This window comes from Rhinoderma darwinii, chromosome 8 (genome assembly GCF_050947455.1).
Source record: "Rhinoderma darwinii isolate aRhiDar2 chromosome 8, aRhiDar2.hap1, whole genome shotgun sequence".
Taxonomy (NCBI): domain Eukaryota; kingdom Metazoa; phylum Chordata; class Amphibia; order Anura; family Rhinodermatidae; genus Rhinoderma; species Rhinoderma darwinii.
The window spans coordinates 66,743,237-66,764,692 of record NC_134694.1 but is presented as its reverse complement, the minus strand read 5'-3'; the positions used below and the strand labels follow the sequence as shown (position 1 = coordinate 66,764,692).

General features: G+C 42.4%; 1 protein-coding gene across 1 annotated transcript; it reads right to left on the bottom strand.

Annotated features, from left to right (window-relative positions):
• Positions 1–7,463: 7,463 nt before the first annotated feature.
• Positions 7,464–14,758, bottom strand: LOC142659984 (ras-related protein Rab-38-like). Its single transcript, XM_075836631.1, has 3 exons — positions 14,557–14,758; positions 7,789–8,063; positions 7,464–7,625 (listed from the first exon to the last, which is right to left on the bottom strand). Exons 1-3 carry the CDS (start codon positions 14,756–14,758, stop codon positions 7,464–7,466), a joined length of 639 nt encoding a protein of 212 aa, XP_075692746.1.
• Between the last annotated feature and the right edge of the window lie 6,698 nt (positions 14,759–21,456).

Here is a 21,456-nt window from a genome sequence, read left to right as displayed (position 1 = left end):
GTATACTGTTTAGTGGAAGTAGAGGGTAACAGGCAAACATGATCTGTGTGTTCTTATTTCCTAGTATATAGATGACTGATAACAGTGATCTTTATATCACTGTATAGAGACAAATGCTCAGAAGACATATTATCCCCCCTCACCTACTCTAACAAAGGGAATCCCAAGACATCGCATTTCCATAGTAGCTCGCTAGTGCAAAATCTTCAAGATGAGAACTTTATGCTGAGATATTATTAACTGAGAACGGATTAGTTGAGTTTGTCAGCTTTACTGATAGTAGTTTAGGAGGTTACTACATACTGCTAACACCAGTAATAACGATTCTGTACTTATTGCATAGCTCCCCCTAGTGGAGAATTTTATATTTTATCCTTCTGTCTATGAAGGGAAAAGTTGGAGCTCTGTATCAGAAAAATGATATATAATGATACATTAAGAAGAATAACCAATTAGCGCAGAATGTTAGACCTAAAAACAACATGAAAATTTGTACCTATTTAGATTATAAAAGTAAAATTATGTTAATGGATTAGCATTCGGAAAGTCTCCAGATCCCCTCACTTTTTCACATTTTGTTATGTTGAGGCCTTGTACTAAAATAAAAAAAATCAAGTTTTTACCCATCATTCTGCACAATACCCCATACTAACAAAGTAAAAACATAATTTTTGAAAATGTATTAATAATGAAAAACTCAAATTTCGCATGGACATAAGTATTTAGACCCTTTGCTACGCAGGGGCGGATTATAATAAGGGCAATGTGGGCAAGTGCCCAGGGCCCGAGGCTGACATGGGTCCCAATACACCCCTGTTCTCCCAAACCGGTTGTTAAAATTACAGCCGGTTCAGAGAACCGGGGTGAAGCGCAACCTTGCACCCAATTGTATCCGCGTCCTTAGGAAGCGGCTACAATTGATTACTCTAGCGCAGGCGAGATAGAGAACTATCAGTTCCCCCTCTCACCATTCGGCGCTTTAACAAAGACGCAGTAAGCGCGATGACTTCATCACACCGACTACGCCATTACGCTGGATAAAACCTTGTTTCTGACCAGTCCTACTTCGCTGGAGGACGGTGCGGGATCGGGGACAGGTGAGAATGTTATGTTTTTTGTTTTTTTTTCAGTGGGCCACGCCCCATTTCTCATAACCAGCTACATGCAACATAGCAGTAGAAGGCTAGCATTACCAGGGTGGGAAGGGCAAAGGTTTCTGGCCTTTCCCAATCTAATAATATCAGCCTGTGGTCGCCCCAGTGCCCAACCATTGCTACAAATGATCCTCGTTAACCATTTTATTGAGAATAAAAAAAAACTGCTGTCATCGAAGTAGTCCTCGAATCCGAAGTAGTCCAACAAATGAACCAGTAAAAAAAACACAAACACACCAAAAAAATTAGTACCACATAAAAAAAAGCAAAGCAATTATTATACTTCCCTGGGTCCATCACCGGAGCCGCAATTTCAGCTGGGCCCTATATCCATAGATATAGGGTCATAGTGCTACAGATATGCTGTCTCCTATATATATATAAAAACATATACACATACATTTTGTTTTGGGGGGGGCATATGTATTGGGGTTATTGGCCTTGACATTTGAAGACCTTAGCGACGCCCCTTGGCTGCTAGTGCTGTATCGATGGGTCACTTAGGCCTTATTCAAATGGACGTGTCCGTTTTGCGCGCGAAAAATACGCTGCGTTTTGCGCGCGCAAAAGGTCCGTGTGTCATCAGCACATGATGCGTGGCTGCGTGATTTTCGCGCAGCCGGCATCATTATGACACTCCGCTTTTATGTTTTATGTTTTTCATTCATTCATTTTACTACTGTTGTGCGAATTACGCGCGGTACCCGGAAGTGCTTCCGTGTGCCGAGCGCGATTTGCACGCACTTGTTGACTTCAATGGGTGCGTGCTGCGCGAAGCACGACCAAATATAGGACATGTCGTGCATTTCACGCAGTGCACATACGCTGCGTGAAATTCACTGACAGTCTGAATGGCCCCATTCAGTAACATTAGTCCGTTCGACGCGCGTGATTTCCACTCGCGTAGCACGGACGTATTATACGTTCGTGTGAATAAGGCCTTAGGAGACCCAGAGATGCAGCTAAAAGCTGCGGCCCCTCGGCCAGGAGAAGAAGTTGGGGGGTGGTCCAAGAAGGACTTTTGCATCAGGCCTATGGGCCTTTAGCTACGCCCCTGGAACCGATATAGAGGTGAGGATACATAATATTACATTTAAAGAAAATAGGAGGGTTTGGGAGTAAAGGCTTCATTCACACATACAGTATTCTTTGCAGTTTTTTTATACAGTTTAATAAAAATAAAAGGTCATTTTAATGCATAATTTTTTTTATTGTTGAATGTAATGAGACTAAAAGAAGTGGCCAGGCAAGGGAGCTCTGGAGCACTGAAAGGTCAACATACAATTAAGTACAAATATAGCTCTGGATTAACAGGCGCATGTGGAATTCACAGTTTAGCTTCACATTTTTTTCTTGAGGATCTAAAGTACATAACAGTTGGTAAGGGTATGTTCACATGCAGTGTTTTCAGGCGTATTTTGGGGCGTTTACGCCTCAAAAAACGCCTGAAAAAAGGGAAGCTGAACGCCTCCAAACATCTGCCCATTGAAGGGTATCTGCCCAATGGTAAAAACAGCACTTAGTTCATAAGGGTATGTTCACATACACTGTTTTCAGACGTAATTCGGGTGTTTTAAACCTCGAATTACGCCTGAAAAAACGGCTCCATTACGCCTGCAAACATCTGCCCATTGTTTTCAATGTGTTTTATGGTGTTCTGTTCCCGCAAGGTGTAATTTTACGCGTCGCTGTCAAAATACGGCGCGTAAAAAGACGCCCGCGAAAAAGTGCATGTCACTTATTGGGACGTTTTTGTAGGCGTTTTTCATTTACTCCGTTGAAAAACAGCTCCAAAAACGGCCGTAAAATACGCAGCGAAAAACGCGAGTTGCTACAAAAGCGTCTGAAAATCATGAGCTGTTTTCGCCTGAAAACAGCTCCGTATTTCGAGACGTATTTTGCTAAGTTGTGTGAACTTACCCATAGGGCTTATTCAGACGAACGGGATATACGTCCGTGCAACGCGTGTGATTTTCACGCGCGTCGCACGGACCTATGTTAGTCTATGGGGCCGTGCAGACAGTTGCGTGATTTTTACGCAGCGTGAGTCTGCTGCGAAAAAGTCACAACATGTCCGTTCTTTGGGCGTATTTCAAGCATCACGCACCCATTGAAGTCAATGGGTGCGTGAAAATCACGCATGCCACATGGAAGCACTTCCGTGTGACGCGCGTGATTCGCGCAACAGCTGTGAAAAGGATGAATGAAAAGAGAAAAGCGCCACGTGCTTTTCTGTTTACAAACATCCAAACGGAGTGTCATAATGATGGCGGCTGCGCGAAAAGCACGCAGCCGCGCATCATACGGGGCTGACACACGGAGCTGTCAAGTGCCTTTTGCGCGCGCAAAACGCCGCGTTTTTGCGCGCGCAAACGCACACGCTCGTGTGAATCCGGCCTTAGTGGCGTCTTTTTACGGCGCTGTTTTAAAAACGGAGCGTAAAAAGACGCTCCGTAAAAAAGAAGTAGCATGTCACTTCTTGAGGCGTTTTTTAGAGCTGATTTTCCATTGAACACTATGAAAAACGCCTCAAAAGAAGCTCCAAATTAAAAAAAGAATCTTCATTTTCAGCTTCAAAAACGCCTGAAAATCAGAGGCTGTTTTCTCTTAAAAAAGCTCCGTTTTTTCAGACGTTTTTTGTTAAGTGTGTGAACATACCCTAAGGCCCTGTTCACACAGAGTTTTTTTTACACTTTTTTGATGCGGAAACCGCGTCGGAAAAAAGCAACAAAAATGCAACAAATCAAAATGCAGTTGTATGTGGTGTATTTTATATTTCCCTGTAGACTTTAATTTTACATCTGGCCGCACTAAAAACCGCATCAAGAAAAGATATTAAGAAACGGCACAAATTTTTTTTCAAAACGCTGCGTGTGAATACAGCCTTAGGGCTTATTCAGATGAACGTGATATACGTCCGTGCAACGCGTGTGATTTTCACCACGCACGTCGCACGGACCTATGTTAGTCAATGGGGCCGTTCAGACAGTCAGTGATTTTCACGCAGCGTGTGTCCGCTGCGTAAAACTCACGACATGTCCTATATTTGTGCATTTCTCGTGCATCACGCACCCATTGAAGTCAATGGGTGCGTGAATATCACGTGCAGAACACGGAAGCACTTCCAAGTGGCGCGCGTGATTCGCGCAACAGCAGTAAAAACTATTAATGAAAACCGAAAAACACCACGTGCTTTTCTGTTTACAAACATACAAACAGTGTTTCATAATGATGCCGGCTGTGCGAAAATCACGCAGCCACGCATCATACGCAGCTGACACACGGAGCTGTTATGTACCTTTTGTGCGCGCAAAACGCACACGCTTGTGTGAATCCAGCCTTAGGGCACATTCACACGTGGTGGAATTGCTGTTGAATTCCGCTGTGGACAGTCCGCAGTGGAATTCTGCAGCAGCCGTTTTTTACATTTGTTTCTATACATTTTTAGGAAACTTAGTTCAGACGTTGCAGAAAATAACTGTGAGTAAATCAGGCTGCAGTGCAGAATTTTCCTCCCACAGCACGCTCATGACGTTGCGGAGAAGAAGCGGAATTTCACTGCAGATTTCAGACTTTGCAATCCAAAAACTGAAATCTGTGGCAAGTCCGCTGTGATATCTGCAACGTCTGAATTACCTGTCAAATATGCAAATGTTGGTGCAGATTCGTTGCGTAATTGCCCCAAATCTGCACCAACATTTGCAGCGGAAAAATTCCGCCACGTGTGAACATGCTCTTAAAGAGGCCCTGTCACCAGATTATTAGGGCCCTATCTCATTTTTGAGCAAGTTATGAACAATTTTAGATATATGCTAATTAGTTTCTTAATGACCAACTACGGTGCTTTATAACTTTTGACCAAGTGGGCATTGTAAAGAGGAGTGTATGACGCTGACCAATCAGCGTCATACACTTCTCTCCATTCATGTCCATTTGTATTCACAGCACAGCGTGATCTCGCGAGATCACGCTGTGCTGTCACATACACCCACATTAACTTTACCGAAGTATCTTCAGAGTGAATAGACATTGCCTCCAGGCAGGAGGCGATGTCTATTCACACTCCTGACACTTCAGTAAAGTTAGTGTGGGACTTACTCACGGAACAGCGTGATCTCGCGAGATCACACTGTGCGGTGTGATTAAGTCCCACAAAAACTTTACCGAAGTGTCGAGATTCTGAAAAGACATCGCATCCTGCCTGGAGGCAATGTCTATTCACTCTCAAGATACTTCGGTAAAGTTAATGTGGGTGTATGTGACAGCACAGCGTGATCTCGCGAGATCACGCTGTGCTGTGAATACAAATGGACATGAATGGCAAGAAGTTTATGACGCTGATTGGTTAGCGTCATACAATCCTCTTTACAACGCCCAGTTGGGCATTAAAAAACTAATTAGCATAAATCTAAAATTGTTCATAGCTTGATCAAAAATGATCATTTTCAAAATAAAAAATACTGTTGTTATCTACATTACAGCGCCGATCAGATTATGTAGGAGATAGGGCACTTATAATCTGGTGACAGAGCCTCTTTAAGGCCAAAAACTGCACCAGCACACAGTTTTACCATCAAAAAGTTCTGGGCTGTTCTTTACGTCTGCGTGGACTTTTCAAAAAGGGTTACGATTTAAAAAAAAAAACAAGTGAGATTTTTGTCTGCAGCGCAAGCACACCTCTGTCGAACAGCAGCACCTACGTGTGGCCCAACCCTTAGTCCGCTTCTGGTGTAACTTCAACCATATATGTAATGACGGGTAGGGAGACAGACAGATGAGCCCTAATCTACCCGCCACTCAGTCCCTGCCTACTTGCACGGCCAGTCCTAGGCGACGGCGTACAACTGGGCGACGGTCCCTATGCTCAATATGTGTACGACAGACAAACAGACAAGGGTACACAGAAGCTAAGGGAAATGGGGCAGTTGCCCACGGCAAAACCGTGAGCAAAAGGAGTAGTGAACGAGCCGAGTCCAAACAGGAGTGTACGAGGTACCAAACGCAGAGCAGGAGCGTAGTCAGTAAAGTCAGGGTCAAAATGAAGCAAGGTCAATAATAATAGCAGGAGCAGCAGAGCCAGGAAACAGGAAAGAATCACAGGCAAAGACAAGCAGGAAATGAAGGTATAAATAGGCCGAGGGCGGGAGCTAGAACCGTCTGGCCAGGCTGTGATAGGTTCTTCCACTCCTGAGCCTACCAGCCTGAGTGGTAGCAGATCGAGTCACTCTATCAGACCTAGGAGCAAGTGCAGACTGATTAACCACGGGCGTCGACACAGAAGCTGTGTCTGGCAGATCCTTTAGCGTATGTTCACACGGCCTATTTACGGACGTAATTCGGGCGTTTTTGCCCCGATTTACGTCCGAAAATAGCGCCTCAATAGCGCTGGCAAACATCTTCCCATTGAAAGCAATGGGCAGACGTTTGTCTGTTCACACGCGGTGTAATTTACGCGCCGCTGTCAAATGACGGCGCGTAAATAGACGCCCGCGTCAAAGAAGTGACCTGTCATTTCTTTGGGCGTAATTGGAGCCGTTATTCATTGACTCCAATGAATAGCTGCGCCAATTACATCCGTAATTGACTCGGCGTTCAAGCACCTGCACATGCCGTTACGGCTGAAATTACGGGGATGTTTTCAGGCTCAAAACATCCCCGTAATTTCAGCCGTTACGGACGCCCTCGTGTGAACATACCCTTACAATATATATGCATGAAAAAACTGGTGGGATACATGGGTGTAATCACATTGTAATAGTGCAAAATGAATCACAAAAATACTTGTACCATATAAATAAGTTTACTGTACAAACTAAAAGATGTATTAAGTTCATAATTTTAACACACATACACAACTTTTCAGCCTAATGCACACAACCTTGGTTTTTTGTCCGTGTGCTATCCACAATTTTGTGGATAGCACACGGACTTATTTATTTATATGGCAAATGACCGGGCCGCAAAAGCTCACTCCGGGCCTCAAAAACTCAGGACATGTCATTGCACTGTCTGTATTTGCGGATCATGTGACCTTCTCAAAGGGTTGGGACAAAATAGTGACATCAATTTCAGCCTCCCTATTTTTTTGCGGATCCGTGAATACTGATGACACACAGATACACTATGGAAGATTTTTTGCGGACAAATGGACCACAAATACAGACAAGGAATCCGTGGTTTTGCAGACTGCACAATCACCATGGTCAGGTGCATTAGGTCTTACATAGACATCCTAAACACAAACACAGCAATCTATGTAATTACTCACAGGGTTCCCCTGTACCTATAACATTAAAAGAGTCCCATAGCTCAGAGGCGACAGCATTGTGAGCAGCCTTTTGTGTAACGGAAATTCAAGGGGTGTTGAGATGGCTTGATAATGTTGGGATCCATTGTAGGTTCACTGTCCTCCTTGTTTGCAATCATTTCTTTAATTAAACACGACATTGCTTCATCGATGTTCACATTATCCTGCAGGTCAAATACAGAATTATCAACGGCACTGGATTGTAGTGATTTGACTGTGTACCACATAAGCACTGTTACCTCATAAAAATAACTACTTTGTCAATATATGGACTATAATTAGTGACGTCAAACTTGCCGTCTTGTATCATTTTCATCAATGTGTTACCTTAGCAGAAGTCAGATGACAATCTGTAAATTCCAGCTCAATGCCCAAGTCCTCTACATTTTGGATTTTTGTTCCACGGGGAAGCAGATCACACTTGTTTCCAATCAGAATCATTGGAATTGGCTTTCCATTTTTTAGCATAACCTTAGAGTCCAGGTCATCCTTCCAACGCTGAACTGATTGTAGTGTAACAGCCCGGCCTAAGTCAGACACCACAAAAGCACCAGCTGCCTCTCGGTAATAAAGACGAGTCATGTGTCCAAATCGCTCCTGACCTTAAGAAAAACATACATTTCTTGATGAATATTTATATTTCCCTTTGCTAAAATTATATGTCTATCATTTATACCTATGAATATTGGGTCTATAGAAATAAAAAATATTACAAAATCCCCATGAATATCACTTTAACTAATGGTATTCTATGTTCAGAACAAACAGGCTGTGTGGTTTGTCCAATATAGTCAGTCCAATCATGAACTACGGCTGAATAATATATAGAACAGATTTTTGGAACTTTTATTGATGCTAAAATAATCTAGATCTATTGACCTGGCAGTTAGACAGGATTGCTTCCTAAGGCCTCATGCACACTTCCGTTACATAGTTACATAGTTACATAGTTAGTACGGCTGAAAAAAGACACATGTCCATCAAGTTCAACCAAGGGACGGGAAAAGGGAAGGAAAAATTTCTACACATAGGAGCTAATACTTTTTTGTTCTAGGAAATTATCTAACCCTTTTTTAAAGCCATCTACTGTCCCTGCTGTGACCAGCTCCTGCGGTAGGCTATTCCATAAATTCACCGTTCTCACAGTAAAGAAGGCTTGTCGCCTCTGCAGGTTGAACCTTTTTTTCTCCAGACGGAGGGAGTGCCCCCTTGTTTTTTGAGGGGGTTTTACATGGAACAGGATTTCACCATATTTTTTGTATGTGCCATTAATATATTTATATAAGTTAATCATGTCCCCCCTTAGTAATCTTTTTTCAAGGCTAAATAGGTTTAATTCTTTTAATCTTTCCTCATAACTTAAACTCTCCATGCCCCTAATTAGCTTCGTTGCTCTTCTTTGTATTTTTTCCAACTCCAGGGCATGCTTTCTATGAACTGGAGCCAGAACTGAACTGCATATTCTAGATGAGGCCTCACTAATGCTTTGTAAAGTGGCAATATTACATCCCTGTCCCGTGAGTCCATGCCTCTTTTAATACAAGACAATATCCTGCTGGCCTTTGAAGCAGCTGATTGACACTGCATGCTGTTATTTAGTTTATGATTTACAAGTACACCCAGATCCTTCTCAACAAGTGAATCCGCCAGTGTAGCTCCCCCTAGGACATATGATGCATGCTGGTTGTTGGTACCCAGATGCATAACTTTACATTTATCTACATTAAACTTCATCTGCCAAGTGGACGCCCAAACACTTAGTTTGCTTAAATCCGCTTGCAATACATGAACATCTTCCATAGACTGAACTATATTACATAGCTTGGTGTCATCTGCAAAAATAGAAATAGTGCTATTAATCCCATCCTCTATATCATTAATAAATAAGTTGAATAATAGTGGTCCCAGCACTGAACCCTGGGGTACACCACTTATTACCGGGGACCATTCAGAGTAGGAATCATTGACCACAACTCTCTGGATACGGTCCTTGAGCCAATTCTCAATCCAATTACAAACTATATTTTCTAAACCTATAGTCCTTAATTTACCCATTAGGCGTCTATGGGGGACAGTGTCAAATGCCTTTGCAAAGTCCAAAAACACTAAATCCACAACGGCCCCTCTGTCTAGACTTCTGCTCACCTCTTCATAAAAACAAATCAGGTTAGTTTGACAACTTCTGTCCTTAGTAAAACCGTGCTGGCTGTCACTTATAATACTATTTTTTGTCACATAATCCTGTATATAGTCCCTCAATAGCCCCTCAAACATTTTCCCCACGATGGATGTTAAGCTTACTGGTCTATAATTACCCGGGGAAGACCTAGAGCCCTTTTTGAAAATAGGCACCACATTTGCGCTGTGCCAGTCCCTTGGCACTATACCAGTCACTAGAGATTCTCTGAATATTATGAAAAGAGGGACAGAAATAACTGAACTAAGCTCTTTAAGAATTCTAGGGTGTAACCCATCTGGTCCCGGGGCCTTGTGCACATTTATTTTATTTAATTTAGCTTGGACCATATCTACATTCATCCAATTCAGTATATCAACTGATATATTAACAGCACTGGCACCGGCTACATCAGCTGCTCTTTCTTCAGTTGTATATACAGAGCTAAAGAACCCATTTAGTAACTCTGCCTTCTCTTGATCCCCTGTGACCAACTCCCCATTACCATTATCTAGGGGTCCTACATGTTCAGACCTTGGCTTTTTAGCATTGGCCGTCATTGGCATTGGCCGTCATATATGACAGATCAGTGAAAAATTCTGCCTCCCGTTCATTTTAATGGTAGTCGGACACTTCTGTTTCCCACTAGCTGATTTTTTTCAGCTAGCGGGAAAAAGAAGCACCCTGCCCGAACTTAGGGTGGATTCTGCCCGAACTTTCCATTGAAGTGAATGAGAGGAGGAATCTTCCTACCGACGGTAGGAATAATTCCGCTGAGGATTTTGCGGAATATTTTTTCGGCGAGAAGGTTTTCTTCTATAATAAGCTGAGCTTCGGCTGATGAGGTGTCAGTTTGGCTAGAAAAGGATCCGGAGCAGCAAATTTACTCTGAATCCAGTAAACAAATAATTACCGGTATATGGATAATTAAAAAAATGGGATTATCAGTGGCAAATAATGAATTTCTATATTTAGGAATATGGTTTGCATAAGAACAAAAAAGTATATACCAACTGAATCATACACAGGTGATGCAGAAAATAAGGAAGGAATTAGGAAAACAGAGAGAGCTACTGCTCTCTATTATCAGAAGAACCCACTAAGGCCGGATTTACACGAGCGTGTGCCTTTTGCGTGCGCAAAAAACGCGACGCAAAAGGTACTTAACAGCTCCGTGTGTCAGCTGCGTATGATGCGTGGCTGCGTGATTTTCGCGCAGCCGCCATTATTATGACACTCTGTTTGCATGTTTGTAAACAGAAAAGCACGTGGTGCTTTTCTGTTTTCATTCATAGTTTTTACTGCTGTTGCGTGAATCATGCGCGTCACACGGAAGTGCTTCCGTGTGCTGCGCGTGATTTTCATGCACCCATTGACTTCAATGGGTGCGTGATGCATGAACAACGCACAAATAACGGACATGTCGTGAGTTTTACGCAGCGGACACACGCTGTGTGAAAATCACTGACAGTCTGCACGGGCCCATAGACTAACATAGGTCCGTGCGAGACGCGTGAAAATCACGCGCGTTGCACGGACGTATTACACGTTCGTCCAAATAAGCCCTTAGGGTATGTTCACACGAAGTGTTTTCAGCCGTTTACGTCCCGAAAAACGGCTGAAAAATCGGAAGCAGAACGTCTCCAAACATCTGCCCATCGATTTTAACCCCTTAACGCCGAAGGACGGATATATCCGTCCTCAGCAGCTGCTAGTTCGCGCAGGAGGACGGATATATCCGTCCTGTGATCGCGCGGGTACTGACAGTTTACCCACGCGATCAGCGGCAGGAGCACGGCTGTTATACACAGCCTGGCTCCTGCTGCAACTGCCGGAATCGAAGCGCGCGCCGATTCCGGCAGTTGAACCCATTAAATGCCGCTGTCAATAGTGACAGCGGCATTTAATGTGTTTGACAGAGGGGGGAGCTCCCTCTGTCACCCGATCGGCGCCCCCGCAAACAAATCGCGGGTCGCCGTCGGGTTTCCATGACAGCCGGGGGTCTAACAAAGACCCCCAGGTCTGTCTTCAGCATCTGCCTGTTAGGCGATGCCGGAGGCATGACCTAACAGGTTGCCTGTCAGTTTTACACTGACAGGCAATAATGCTTTGGTGTACTAAGTATACCAAAGCATTATATTTGCGATCGGCACATCGCATAGTGAAGTCCCCTGGTGGGACAAAAAAAAAAAAAGTAAAACAGTTAAATAAAGTTTGTGGAAAAAAAAAAAAAAATTACAGTCAAAGTCAAATAAAACTACTTTTTTGGCACAAAAAGTGGTTTTATTTAGTAAAACGGTCAAAACAAATCACACACACACATATATGGTATCCCCGCGATCGTAACATCTTGACCAATAAAATGAACATATTAATTAAACCGCCGGATGAACGGCGTCCAAAGAAAACGCAAAAAACAACGTCAAAATTCTCTCTTTTCTCCCATTCCCCCCATAAAAAATAAAATAAAAGTTAATCTATAAGTCCTACGAACCCCAAAATAGTACTAATGAAAACTACACATTGTCCCGCAAAAATCAAGCCCACGTACGGCCACATCGACGGAAAAATAAAAAAATGACGGCTCTTGGAACGCGGCGATGCAAAAACAAGTAATTTTTTTCTAAAAGGGTTTTTATTGTGCAAACGTAGAAAAAACATATAACACCTTTACATATTTGGTATCCCCGTAATCGTGCCGACCCATAGAATAAAGTTAACATGTTATTTACGCTGCATAGTAAACGGCGTACATTTATAACGTGAAAATTAATGCTGGAATAGCTGCTTATTTTCCATTCTCTCCTAAAATAAAGTTAATAAAAGTTAATCAATATGTTATAAGCATCTAAAAATGGTACAATTACAAAATACAACTCGTCCCGCAAAAAACAAGCCCTCATACGGCTATGTCGACGGAATAAAAAAAGAGTTACGACTCTTGGAATGCGACCGTGAAAAAACAAAAAATAATCCTTGGTCATTAACGTGCAAAATGGCCCGGTCATTAAGGGGTTAATGGGAAAAACGGTCACTTCTTCACGCGTTTTTCATAGACTATTGAAAACTGCTCCAAAAATGGCCATGGAAAACGCAGCGAGAATCGCGAGTGGCTTAAAAAACGTCTAAAAATCAGGAGCTGTTTTCGCTTGAAAACAGCTTCATATTTTCAGAAGTTTTTGAGTTTGCGCATACCTTTACTGAAAATGGTCAGCTTCCTTAGGATCCTAAACCCATTGCAAACTTTGGCATTTCCATTCCGTACCCAGCTGACGTGGCGCTGATTCACTAATTATTTAATATGTTCCTATGAAGAAGCAAAAAGACCTAGGATCTTATAAAACCCCATAAGCCTAGGAATCAAGGAGGCAGTACCTGACTTAAGACATATAACTCTGCATGCATGAAGGCCTATGTCATGCACTGTCTTTAGAGTTGCGATAAGACTGAATTTTTCTGGAACAAGATAAAATATAGCTACCAATAGTCAGAGCTCAGATTAAGCTAGATTATTGGCTATAACTGTTCCATAAGCAATACAGCGTAATGGGAGAACAAAGGATCCCTACTATAATGGCTTATTTACAGAAACGTGATATCCGTCCGTGCAACGCGCGTGATTTTCACGTGTGTCGTACGGACCTATGTTAGTCTATAGGGCCGGGCAGACTGTCCGTGATTTTTGCGCAACGTGAGTCCGCTGCGTAAAACTCACGACATGTCCTATATTTGTGCGTTGCTCGCGCATCACGCACCCATTGAAGTCAATGGGTGCGTGAAAATCACGCATGCCACACGGAAGCACTTCCGTGGGACGAGCGTGATTCGCGCAACAGCTGTCAAACTATGAATGTAAACAGAAAAGCACCACGTGCTTTTCGGTTTACAAACATCCAAACGGAGTGTCATAATGATGGCGGCTGTGCGAAAATCACGCAGCCGCGCATCATACGGGGCTGACCCATGGAGCTGTTAAGTGCCTTTTGCGCATGCAAAACGCCGCATTTTTTGCGTGCGCAAAACGCACACGCTCGTGTAAATCCGGCCTAACAGTGAGACGCTGGTAGCCAAGAAAAACTTCTTAAAAACTTGTAAACTAACCCTTCTGTAAAATGAACACTTGAGAACCTAAGGAGAAGGGACTTAGATTGTACAAATCTCAAGAGAAAAACATTCTGGAACATGTGGGATAATGATTTGGAATGTGAAAATGTAATGAACGTTTGTATTCTACACCTGTGGGAAATGTACAACATTGAATCATGGTTGTGTAATACAATATTCTCCGCTGCTCATAGGGGATGTGTATTGTGTATATTGTATTGATGCCTTCATGTGTTATATGTGATGTTTTTTTTGCACTAGATAAAATAAAATGTGTATGATAGATTCAAGCCATGAAGTGTTATGCCTCCTTCACACAGGGTTTTTGTCTTTAAAAGCGTTTTTTTCTGGTGTTTTTAAAGCCTATTACAAAAATGACAGAAAAAAAACAAAACACCATACCCAAAGCATAGTGTTTCATGCCACTGAACTAAAAATGCTACAATCCAAAATGCTTTATATATAGAATTTTTCATAAGACTTTAACGTAACCTCTGGCCTCAAACCAAAATGCTGAACACAAGTCTAAAGTGAACCAGCACTCGTCTAGTTATGTTTGATATAAATCCAATACATGATGGAGGTGATGGTTTGCATTCCCATACCAGGAACGGATATTAAGGGGCATTTACTTTTTCACATGTTGGGAACCTTATTTCTTGAATAAATGCAGTAATAATGAAAAATTGGCGTTATGTTAGAAGGAAAACTCTGTGGTATCCACTATGGAGTATAATTATTGTTTTACTTAATGGTATTTCTAAAATTCCAGTGTGACCGTCTAGATTATTATATACAGAATTCAGTAAACTTACCGGCGATGTCCCAAAGTTGAAGTCTCACTACGGTGTCTTTTTCCCAGTTCAAGATCTTAAGAGCAAAATCCACACCAATAGTAGCTCTGTAGCAGTGAGAGTAGATGTTGTGTACGTATCTCTGTATGATAGAAGTTTTGCCAACTCCGAGGTCACCTACTACTAGTATTTTAAAGAGAAACTCTCTCTTTGGGGAGCTCATGGTCCTGAACACTAGGCTGCTTGAACATCCGACTAACCTCTGAACTTCTCACGATGCATAGAAGTTCCCTCCTTTGTATACTCAGCACTGTGTGTGTTAGAATTCCCCATACAAGTGACAACAAAGTTTATTAACTATTTCATAGAATATACATATCCCGCCACTGAATCTGATTACAGAGCGTATATTATAATAACTCAAGAGGTTTTATCCAAACTTTATAACATACAAGTATCAGATAGAAGTCAGAAGGACGGCAGAGTGAAAAATATTGTCTGTGTTCACTGGTCCAGTGAGATTTTATTTAGGGACAAGCAGTTTAATATGTTATTGAAATTTTTATGATCACGGACACCTTTTCCACTGGACAAAAGTATTGGGCCACCTACGCATTTCACCTATAGGAGAATTTATGGCATTCCTTTCTAAATTCATTGGCATTAATATGGAGTTGTTCTCCTCTTTCCAGGACGGCCTTCGGGGATGATGTTTCATCCCATGTGATCGCCGCTACAGCCTGTGCTTGGCTGCAGTGACATGGGATGAAACATCATCCCAGGAGGCCGCGCTAGAGGGAGGAACAATGACTTCTGGGTAAGTATTATTATTCTTTTTTTACATTGGAGTTGCGGTTTTTGCGACGGAACCGCTACGAATCCGCTGCAAAAAATGCAACCACTGCTATTTGTTGTGGGTTTTACCTCCCCATTGATTCAATGGGGAAAACCCCCAACAAAAAAACAGCGTTCACACAAATACAATTTACAAAATACATGTTGCGGAATAAAATTCCACACCGGAGGTCAATTTCTGAGCGCTTTATCTGCTCAGTATTTAATCAGTGTGTGGATGAGATTTGTTTTAGCTCATCCACTTTGCTGCTACTGTAATTGCTGTGGATTTTCCGCAACAAATTCCGTTGCAGAAAAACTGCAGTATTTACACAACGTGTGAACTGACACTTCTAGTTCATCCCAAAGGTGTTCGATGGGTTTGAGGTCAGGGCTCTTTGCAGGCCAGTCAAGTTCCTCCAAAGCAAACTCACCCAACCATGAATTTATATACTTTGCTTTGTCCAGTGGCGCACAGTAACCCTGGAACAGAAAAGAGCCTTCCCCAAACTCTTCCCACAATGTTAGAGGCATAACATTTTCCAAAATGTCTTGGTAAACTCAAGCATTAAGTTCTCCCTTCACTGGAATCAAGAGGCCTATGCCAATCCCTGAAAGACAACATCCCCCCCCCCCCCCAGGAAAAAAATAATTTGTGGGAAATGAAAAAAAAACAGCAATTCCTCCATTGTTTTTTGCGCGTCGTTTTTACGGAATTCACTGTGCAATTAAAACATGTTGGCTTTATTCTGTGGGTCAATACGATTACGGCGATACCAAATATATATCGGTTTTTTCTATATTTTACTACTTTTACAAGTAAAAATCTAAGTGTAAAAAATAAAATTTATTTTGTGTCGCCAAATTCCGAGAGCCATAACTTCTTTATTTTTCCGTCGATTAAGTGGTATGAGGGCTTATTTTTTGCGGGATAAGCTGTAGTTTTTAATGATACCATTTTGGGGTACATGCGACGTTTTGATCACTTTTTATTTCATTTTTTGTGGGAGATAAGGACCAAAAAATAGAGATTCTGGCGTTTACAATTTTTTTTTTTTTACGGCGTTCACCAAGCGGGTTAAATAATGATATATTGTAAAAGTTCAGACTTTTATGGACGTGGCGGTACCAATTATGTTTATTTTTTTTACTATGCTCTAGGGGGCAAAATGGGAAAAGTGGGGTGTTTTGAACTATTAATGGTTTCATTTTTTTACAAAAAACAACAACTTTATTTTACTTCAACCAGCGATCGTTAGATCACTTGCACGATATACTGCAATACTAATGTATTGCAGTATATCGTGATTCTGACAGGCATCTATTAAGCCCTTAATAGGTGCACAAAGATGGCGGATCTGGGGGCCTTCATTAGGCCCCCAGGCAGCCATAGCAACCATCGCCGGCCCGCGATTGCATAGGCGGGGGGTGCGATGAGCTGTTAGATGGGGTCGCCCCCCTCTTTCTAACAATTTAAATGCTGAGGTCGCTATTGACCACGGCATTTAACAAGTTAAACGAGCGGGTTCGCACTTGAGCTCTAAAATGTCAGCCGGCACCGGCATCGTATGGAACGGGTTCACGCCGTGAGCCCGTTCCATACTTCCCCTACCCGATTTAGACGTATGGTTACGTCAAATGTCAGGAAGGGGTTAACACCTTACTGTGATCAATCGCGACTGCGGCATCTAAATAGTTAGAAAGACGTGGTGCCGATGGTTGTCATGGCAGCCTGGGGCTAATGATGTCCCCCAGCCTAACTTCTTTCTTCTGTTAAGCTCTGCCTCCGGCCGGGCTTGAGAGGAGCCTGTTAAAATTACAAAGCACTGCAATACATTAGTATCGCAGTGTATTTAACCAGCAATTTGACAATGGCTGGTTGAAATCCTCAAAGGGGACTAATGAACAATGTACAAAATAATTAAATAAAGTTTTCGGTAGTGTACCAATAAAAAAAAAAGAATATTAAACGTTCAAAAAGCCCCCCTTTTCCCACACCCCCCAGTTATTATTTTTTAAATAAAAAAGTTAACATAACTGGCATTGCTGCATCTGTAAAAGTCCAAACTATTACAATATAACGTTACTCAACCTTCTCGGTGAAAAAAAAAGTTGCTTTATTTTTGGTCACCTTATCTCCCCCAAAGAATTGAATAAATAGTGATCAAAAAGTTACATGTACCCCAAACGGTACTAATAAAAACGTTATTCATTTTATTTGTATTTTTTAACAAATAGTTTTTTTTAATTCTAAAAGTGGTAAAACATTAAAAACATAAATTTGATATCACCGTAATCATATCAACCCCTAGAATAAAGTGAACATGTGAGTTTTACCACACAATAAACTCCGTAAAAATGATACCCCCAAAAATTGCGCAATCCCTGTTTTTTGCTAATTTTACGGCACAATTTTTTTTTTCCAGTTTCCAAGTGAATTATATGGTACATTAAATGGTGCTCTGAAACACTACAACTTGCCCCACAAAAAAAGCAATCCCTCATACGGCTATGTTGACGAAAAAATAAAGTTATGGCTTTTGGAAGGTGGGAATGAATAAAACGAAAATAAAAAAATGTCATTTGTTCGTGTCATTAAGGGGTTAAGAGGTGTGCTAATACTCTTGTCCTTATAGTGGATCTTACAATAATAGGAGAAGCAACTGCCCAAAGATTCCCCTGTCCTCAGTTCTTCCATTTCATATGTCCAACCACTTCATATCACATTTCTGCTGTAAGTTTCAGGCATTTGTACAAAGGTGGATGTGACGGTCTTTGTCCAATATAGCGTAGTAATAATATTTTCGGACAGCAGGAGGTATAGTGAACCCACAGTGTTATACTGGAATTCTGGTGGCTCGACTGGGGAGCAGATTCTGGGGGACTCTTGGCTTTTCACCCTGCAGCCCTTGTATATGGGCTTGGTCTTCAGGGCGAGGAATCCCCTGATCGCTGAACAACCGAAATAGTCTCCCGATACAACAGCCGACAAATAACCAACGGAATAGAAGTGACAAATGGCGCACTTACTATTTAGGTGTACAGTCTCAAGTGCAGATACGTAGAGGTAGTTGAAGGCAGTGGTACTGAAGAATAGTAGGCGTCACGTTCCAGGGTCGGTAGGTAGGAGACAAATAAGAATAATCGATGATAAAATACAATTGATCAAAAAGAGCAGACACGGAACAAGGGTTTAAGGGGGAGCAACCATATTGCTCTGGCAAAGTCAGAGTGAGAGTGTTAGGGCTTGTCCACACACAATAGAATTGCTGCAGAAAATGTTTGCAGTAATACCGTTGAAAATAGCAGACTTTCCGTTGCAGCAAAAATGCACCATTTCCTGTGGTTTTTACGGCAGAAATGGGGCGTATTTTGCTGCCTTTTTCACAATGCCAGGAGATGGTGACATCTCCTTTGTAAGACGCAGCAATTCTGTCCACTTTTCGTAGCAGAAAATGACATGCTGCGGTCCGTAAATTACACACCGCAGCTCAATTTCTGCACAGAATTTTTACGCAGCGTGTGGATGAGATTTGTTAAATCTCATCCACTATGCTGCTATGATATTCTGCAGCATTTTTTTCTGTCCGCAATTCCGGATGGAAAAAACACAGCAATTTCGCAGAGTGTGGACGAGCCCTTAAATAGGAAAGGAACAGGTGCTGAAGATGACCAATTAGTGCATGCTGCTACTTCAGAGCCAAGGACAGCAGGTGCAGAGCGTTAAAGAGACTCTGTGACCACATAAGTGGCCTATATTGTACATGATGTGATCGACGCTGTAATGTAGATTACAGCAGTCTTTTTTATTTAGAAAAACTATCATTTTTGACGGAGTTATGACCTATATTAGCTTTATGTTAATGAGTTTCTCAATGGACAACTGGGCGTGTTTTACTTTTTGACCAAGTGGGCGTTGTACAGAGGAGTGTATAACGCTGACCAATCAGTGACCAATCAGCGTCATATACTTCTCTCCATTCATTTACTCTGCAGCTAGCGATATAGCTATATCGCTATGTGCAGCCACATAAACACACTGTAACATTACTGCAGTGTCCTGATAATGAATATACATTACCTCCAGCCAGGACGTGATGTGTATTCAGAATCCTGACCACTTCTGTAGCGTCTCTGTGATTTACAGCACAGCGAGATCTCGCTGTGAATGACAGCTTACAGCGTAATCTCGCGAGACTACGTCTGTTACGAGTACCGCCCACCGCTTCCCACTAGAAGCCTGACGGAGGGACAGGAGCCATTAACGCTGGGCAGGGTAAGTCTTTTTTTTCTTTCGTTTGTTGCAATTGTGTGAGAAATGGAGCCAGGGGAATGCCGGAAGTTGTAGTCCTCTCCTCTTTTATATCTCCTCCCTGTAATGTTCTCTGATATCCCATAATAACATCCTTGACATGCTGGGAGTTGTAGTTCTCTCCTTTTACCTCCTCCTGTAATGTCCTCTGATATCCCATAATAACAGCTTGGACATGCAGGGAGTTGTAGTTCTCTCCTTACTTCCTCCCTGTAATATCCTCTGATATCACATAACAGCCTGGACCTGCTGGAAGTTGTAGTCCTCTTCTCTTCTACCTCCTCCTCCTGTAAACTTTCTCTGATATCACATAACAACCTGGGAGTTGTAGTTCTCTCCTCTTATATCTCCTCCCTGTAATGTCCGTTGATATCACATAATAATAGCCTGGACATGCTCGGAGTTGTTGTTCTTATACCTCCTTATTTATTCCTTCCCCAGGAGTAAGCACACTTTCTCTCTGTGATGGTCATTTTACTGGGGGGGGGGGGGGGGGACTGAGGCTGATGGCGGCTTTACTGGAGGGGGCTGATGGTCATTTTACTGGGGGGGGGACTGAGGCTGATGGTCACTTTGCTGGGGGGTTGATGGTCACTTTACTGGAGGGGGCTTATTGTCTCTTTACTGAGGGGTCATTTTACTGTGAGTGGGGGGCTGATGGTCATTTTACTGTGAGTGGGGGGCTGATGGTCATTTTACTGTGAGTGGGGGGCTGATGGTCATTACTGTGAGTGGGGGGCTGATGGTCATTTTACTGTGAGTGGGGGGCTGATGGTCATTTTACTGTGAGTGGGGGGCCGATGGTGATTTTACTGTGAGTGGGGGGCTGATGGTGATTTTACTGTGAGTGGGGGCTGATGATCTTCGAGTGGTTTCCGCCTCTGACCTCCCATTGAAACTAATAGGTGGCAGAAAAAACCTGCGTCGCTCGTTTGGTGATTTTTTTGTATGCAGGCTTCGCCGGCTTAAAAAAACGTGGGCAAAAAAATACAGCAAAAAAAAAAAAAGTCAAAACAACGCTGTCAGTACCTAAAGGAATTTTGAGGCATATTTTTAGTTTCTGCCTTACAAAAAAAATGGTGTGTGAACATACCCTCAGGATATGTTCACACGCAGTGTTTTCAGTCGTAATTCGGGCGTTTTACACCTCAAATTATGCCTGAAAAACGCCCCTAATACGCCTACAAACATCTGGCCATTGCTTTCAATGGGAATTACGATGTTCTGTTCTCACGAGCCTTTATTTTACGTGTCGCTGTAAAAATACGGCACGTAAAATGACGGCTCGTCAAAAGAAGTGCAGGACACTTCTTGGGACGTTTTTGGAGGTGTTTTTCATTGACGCCATTGAAAAACGGCTCCAAAAACGGCCGTAAAATAAGCAGCGAAAAGTTGCTACAAAGTTGCTAAGTTGCTACAAAAAAGTCTGAAAATCAGGAGCGGTTTTCGCCTGAAAACAGCTCCATATTTTTAGACTTTTTAGTCACTTCGTGAGTGTATGGTATGTTCACCCGAATTACGTCTGAAAACACTGCGCGTGAACATACTCTAAGGCTGGGTTCACACGACCTATTTTCAGGCGTAAACGAGGCGTATTATGCCTCGATTTACGCCTGAAAATAGGGCTACAATACGTCGGCAAACATCTGCCCATTCATTTGAATGGGTTTGCCGACGTACTGTGCGGACGACCTGTAATTTACGCGTCGTCGTTTGACAGCTGTGGGTATGTGCACACGATGAGAGGCTTTTACGTCTGAAAAGACAGACTATTT

Bases quoted from the DNA above. Each gene is read 5' to 3' on its own strand.
- LOC142659984 (XM_075836631.1), bottom strand. From the start codon at position 14,758: ATGAGCTCCCCAAAGAGAGAGTTTCTCTTTAAAATACTAGTAGTAGGT. The intron at 8,064-14,556 runs GTAAGTTTACTG...GTTTTTCTTAAG, and splicing joins TCAACTTTGGGACATCGCCG to GTCAGGAGCGATTTGGACAC. The intron at 7,626-7,788 runs GTAACACATTGA...TTTGACCTGCAG, and splicing joins GTCATCTGACTTCTGCTAAG to GATAATGTGAACATCGATGA.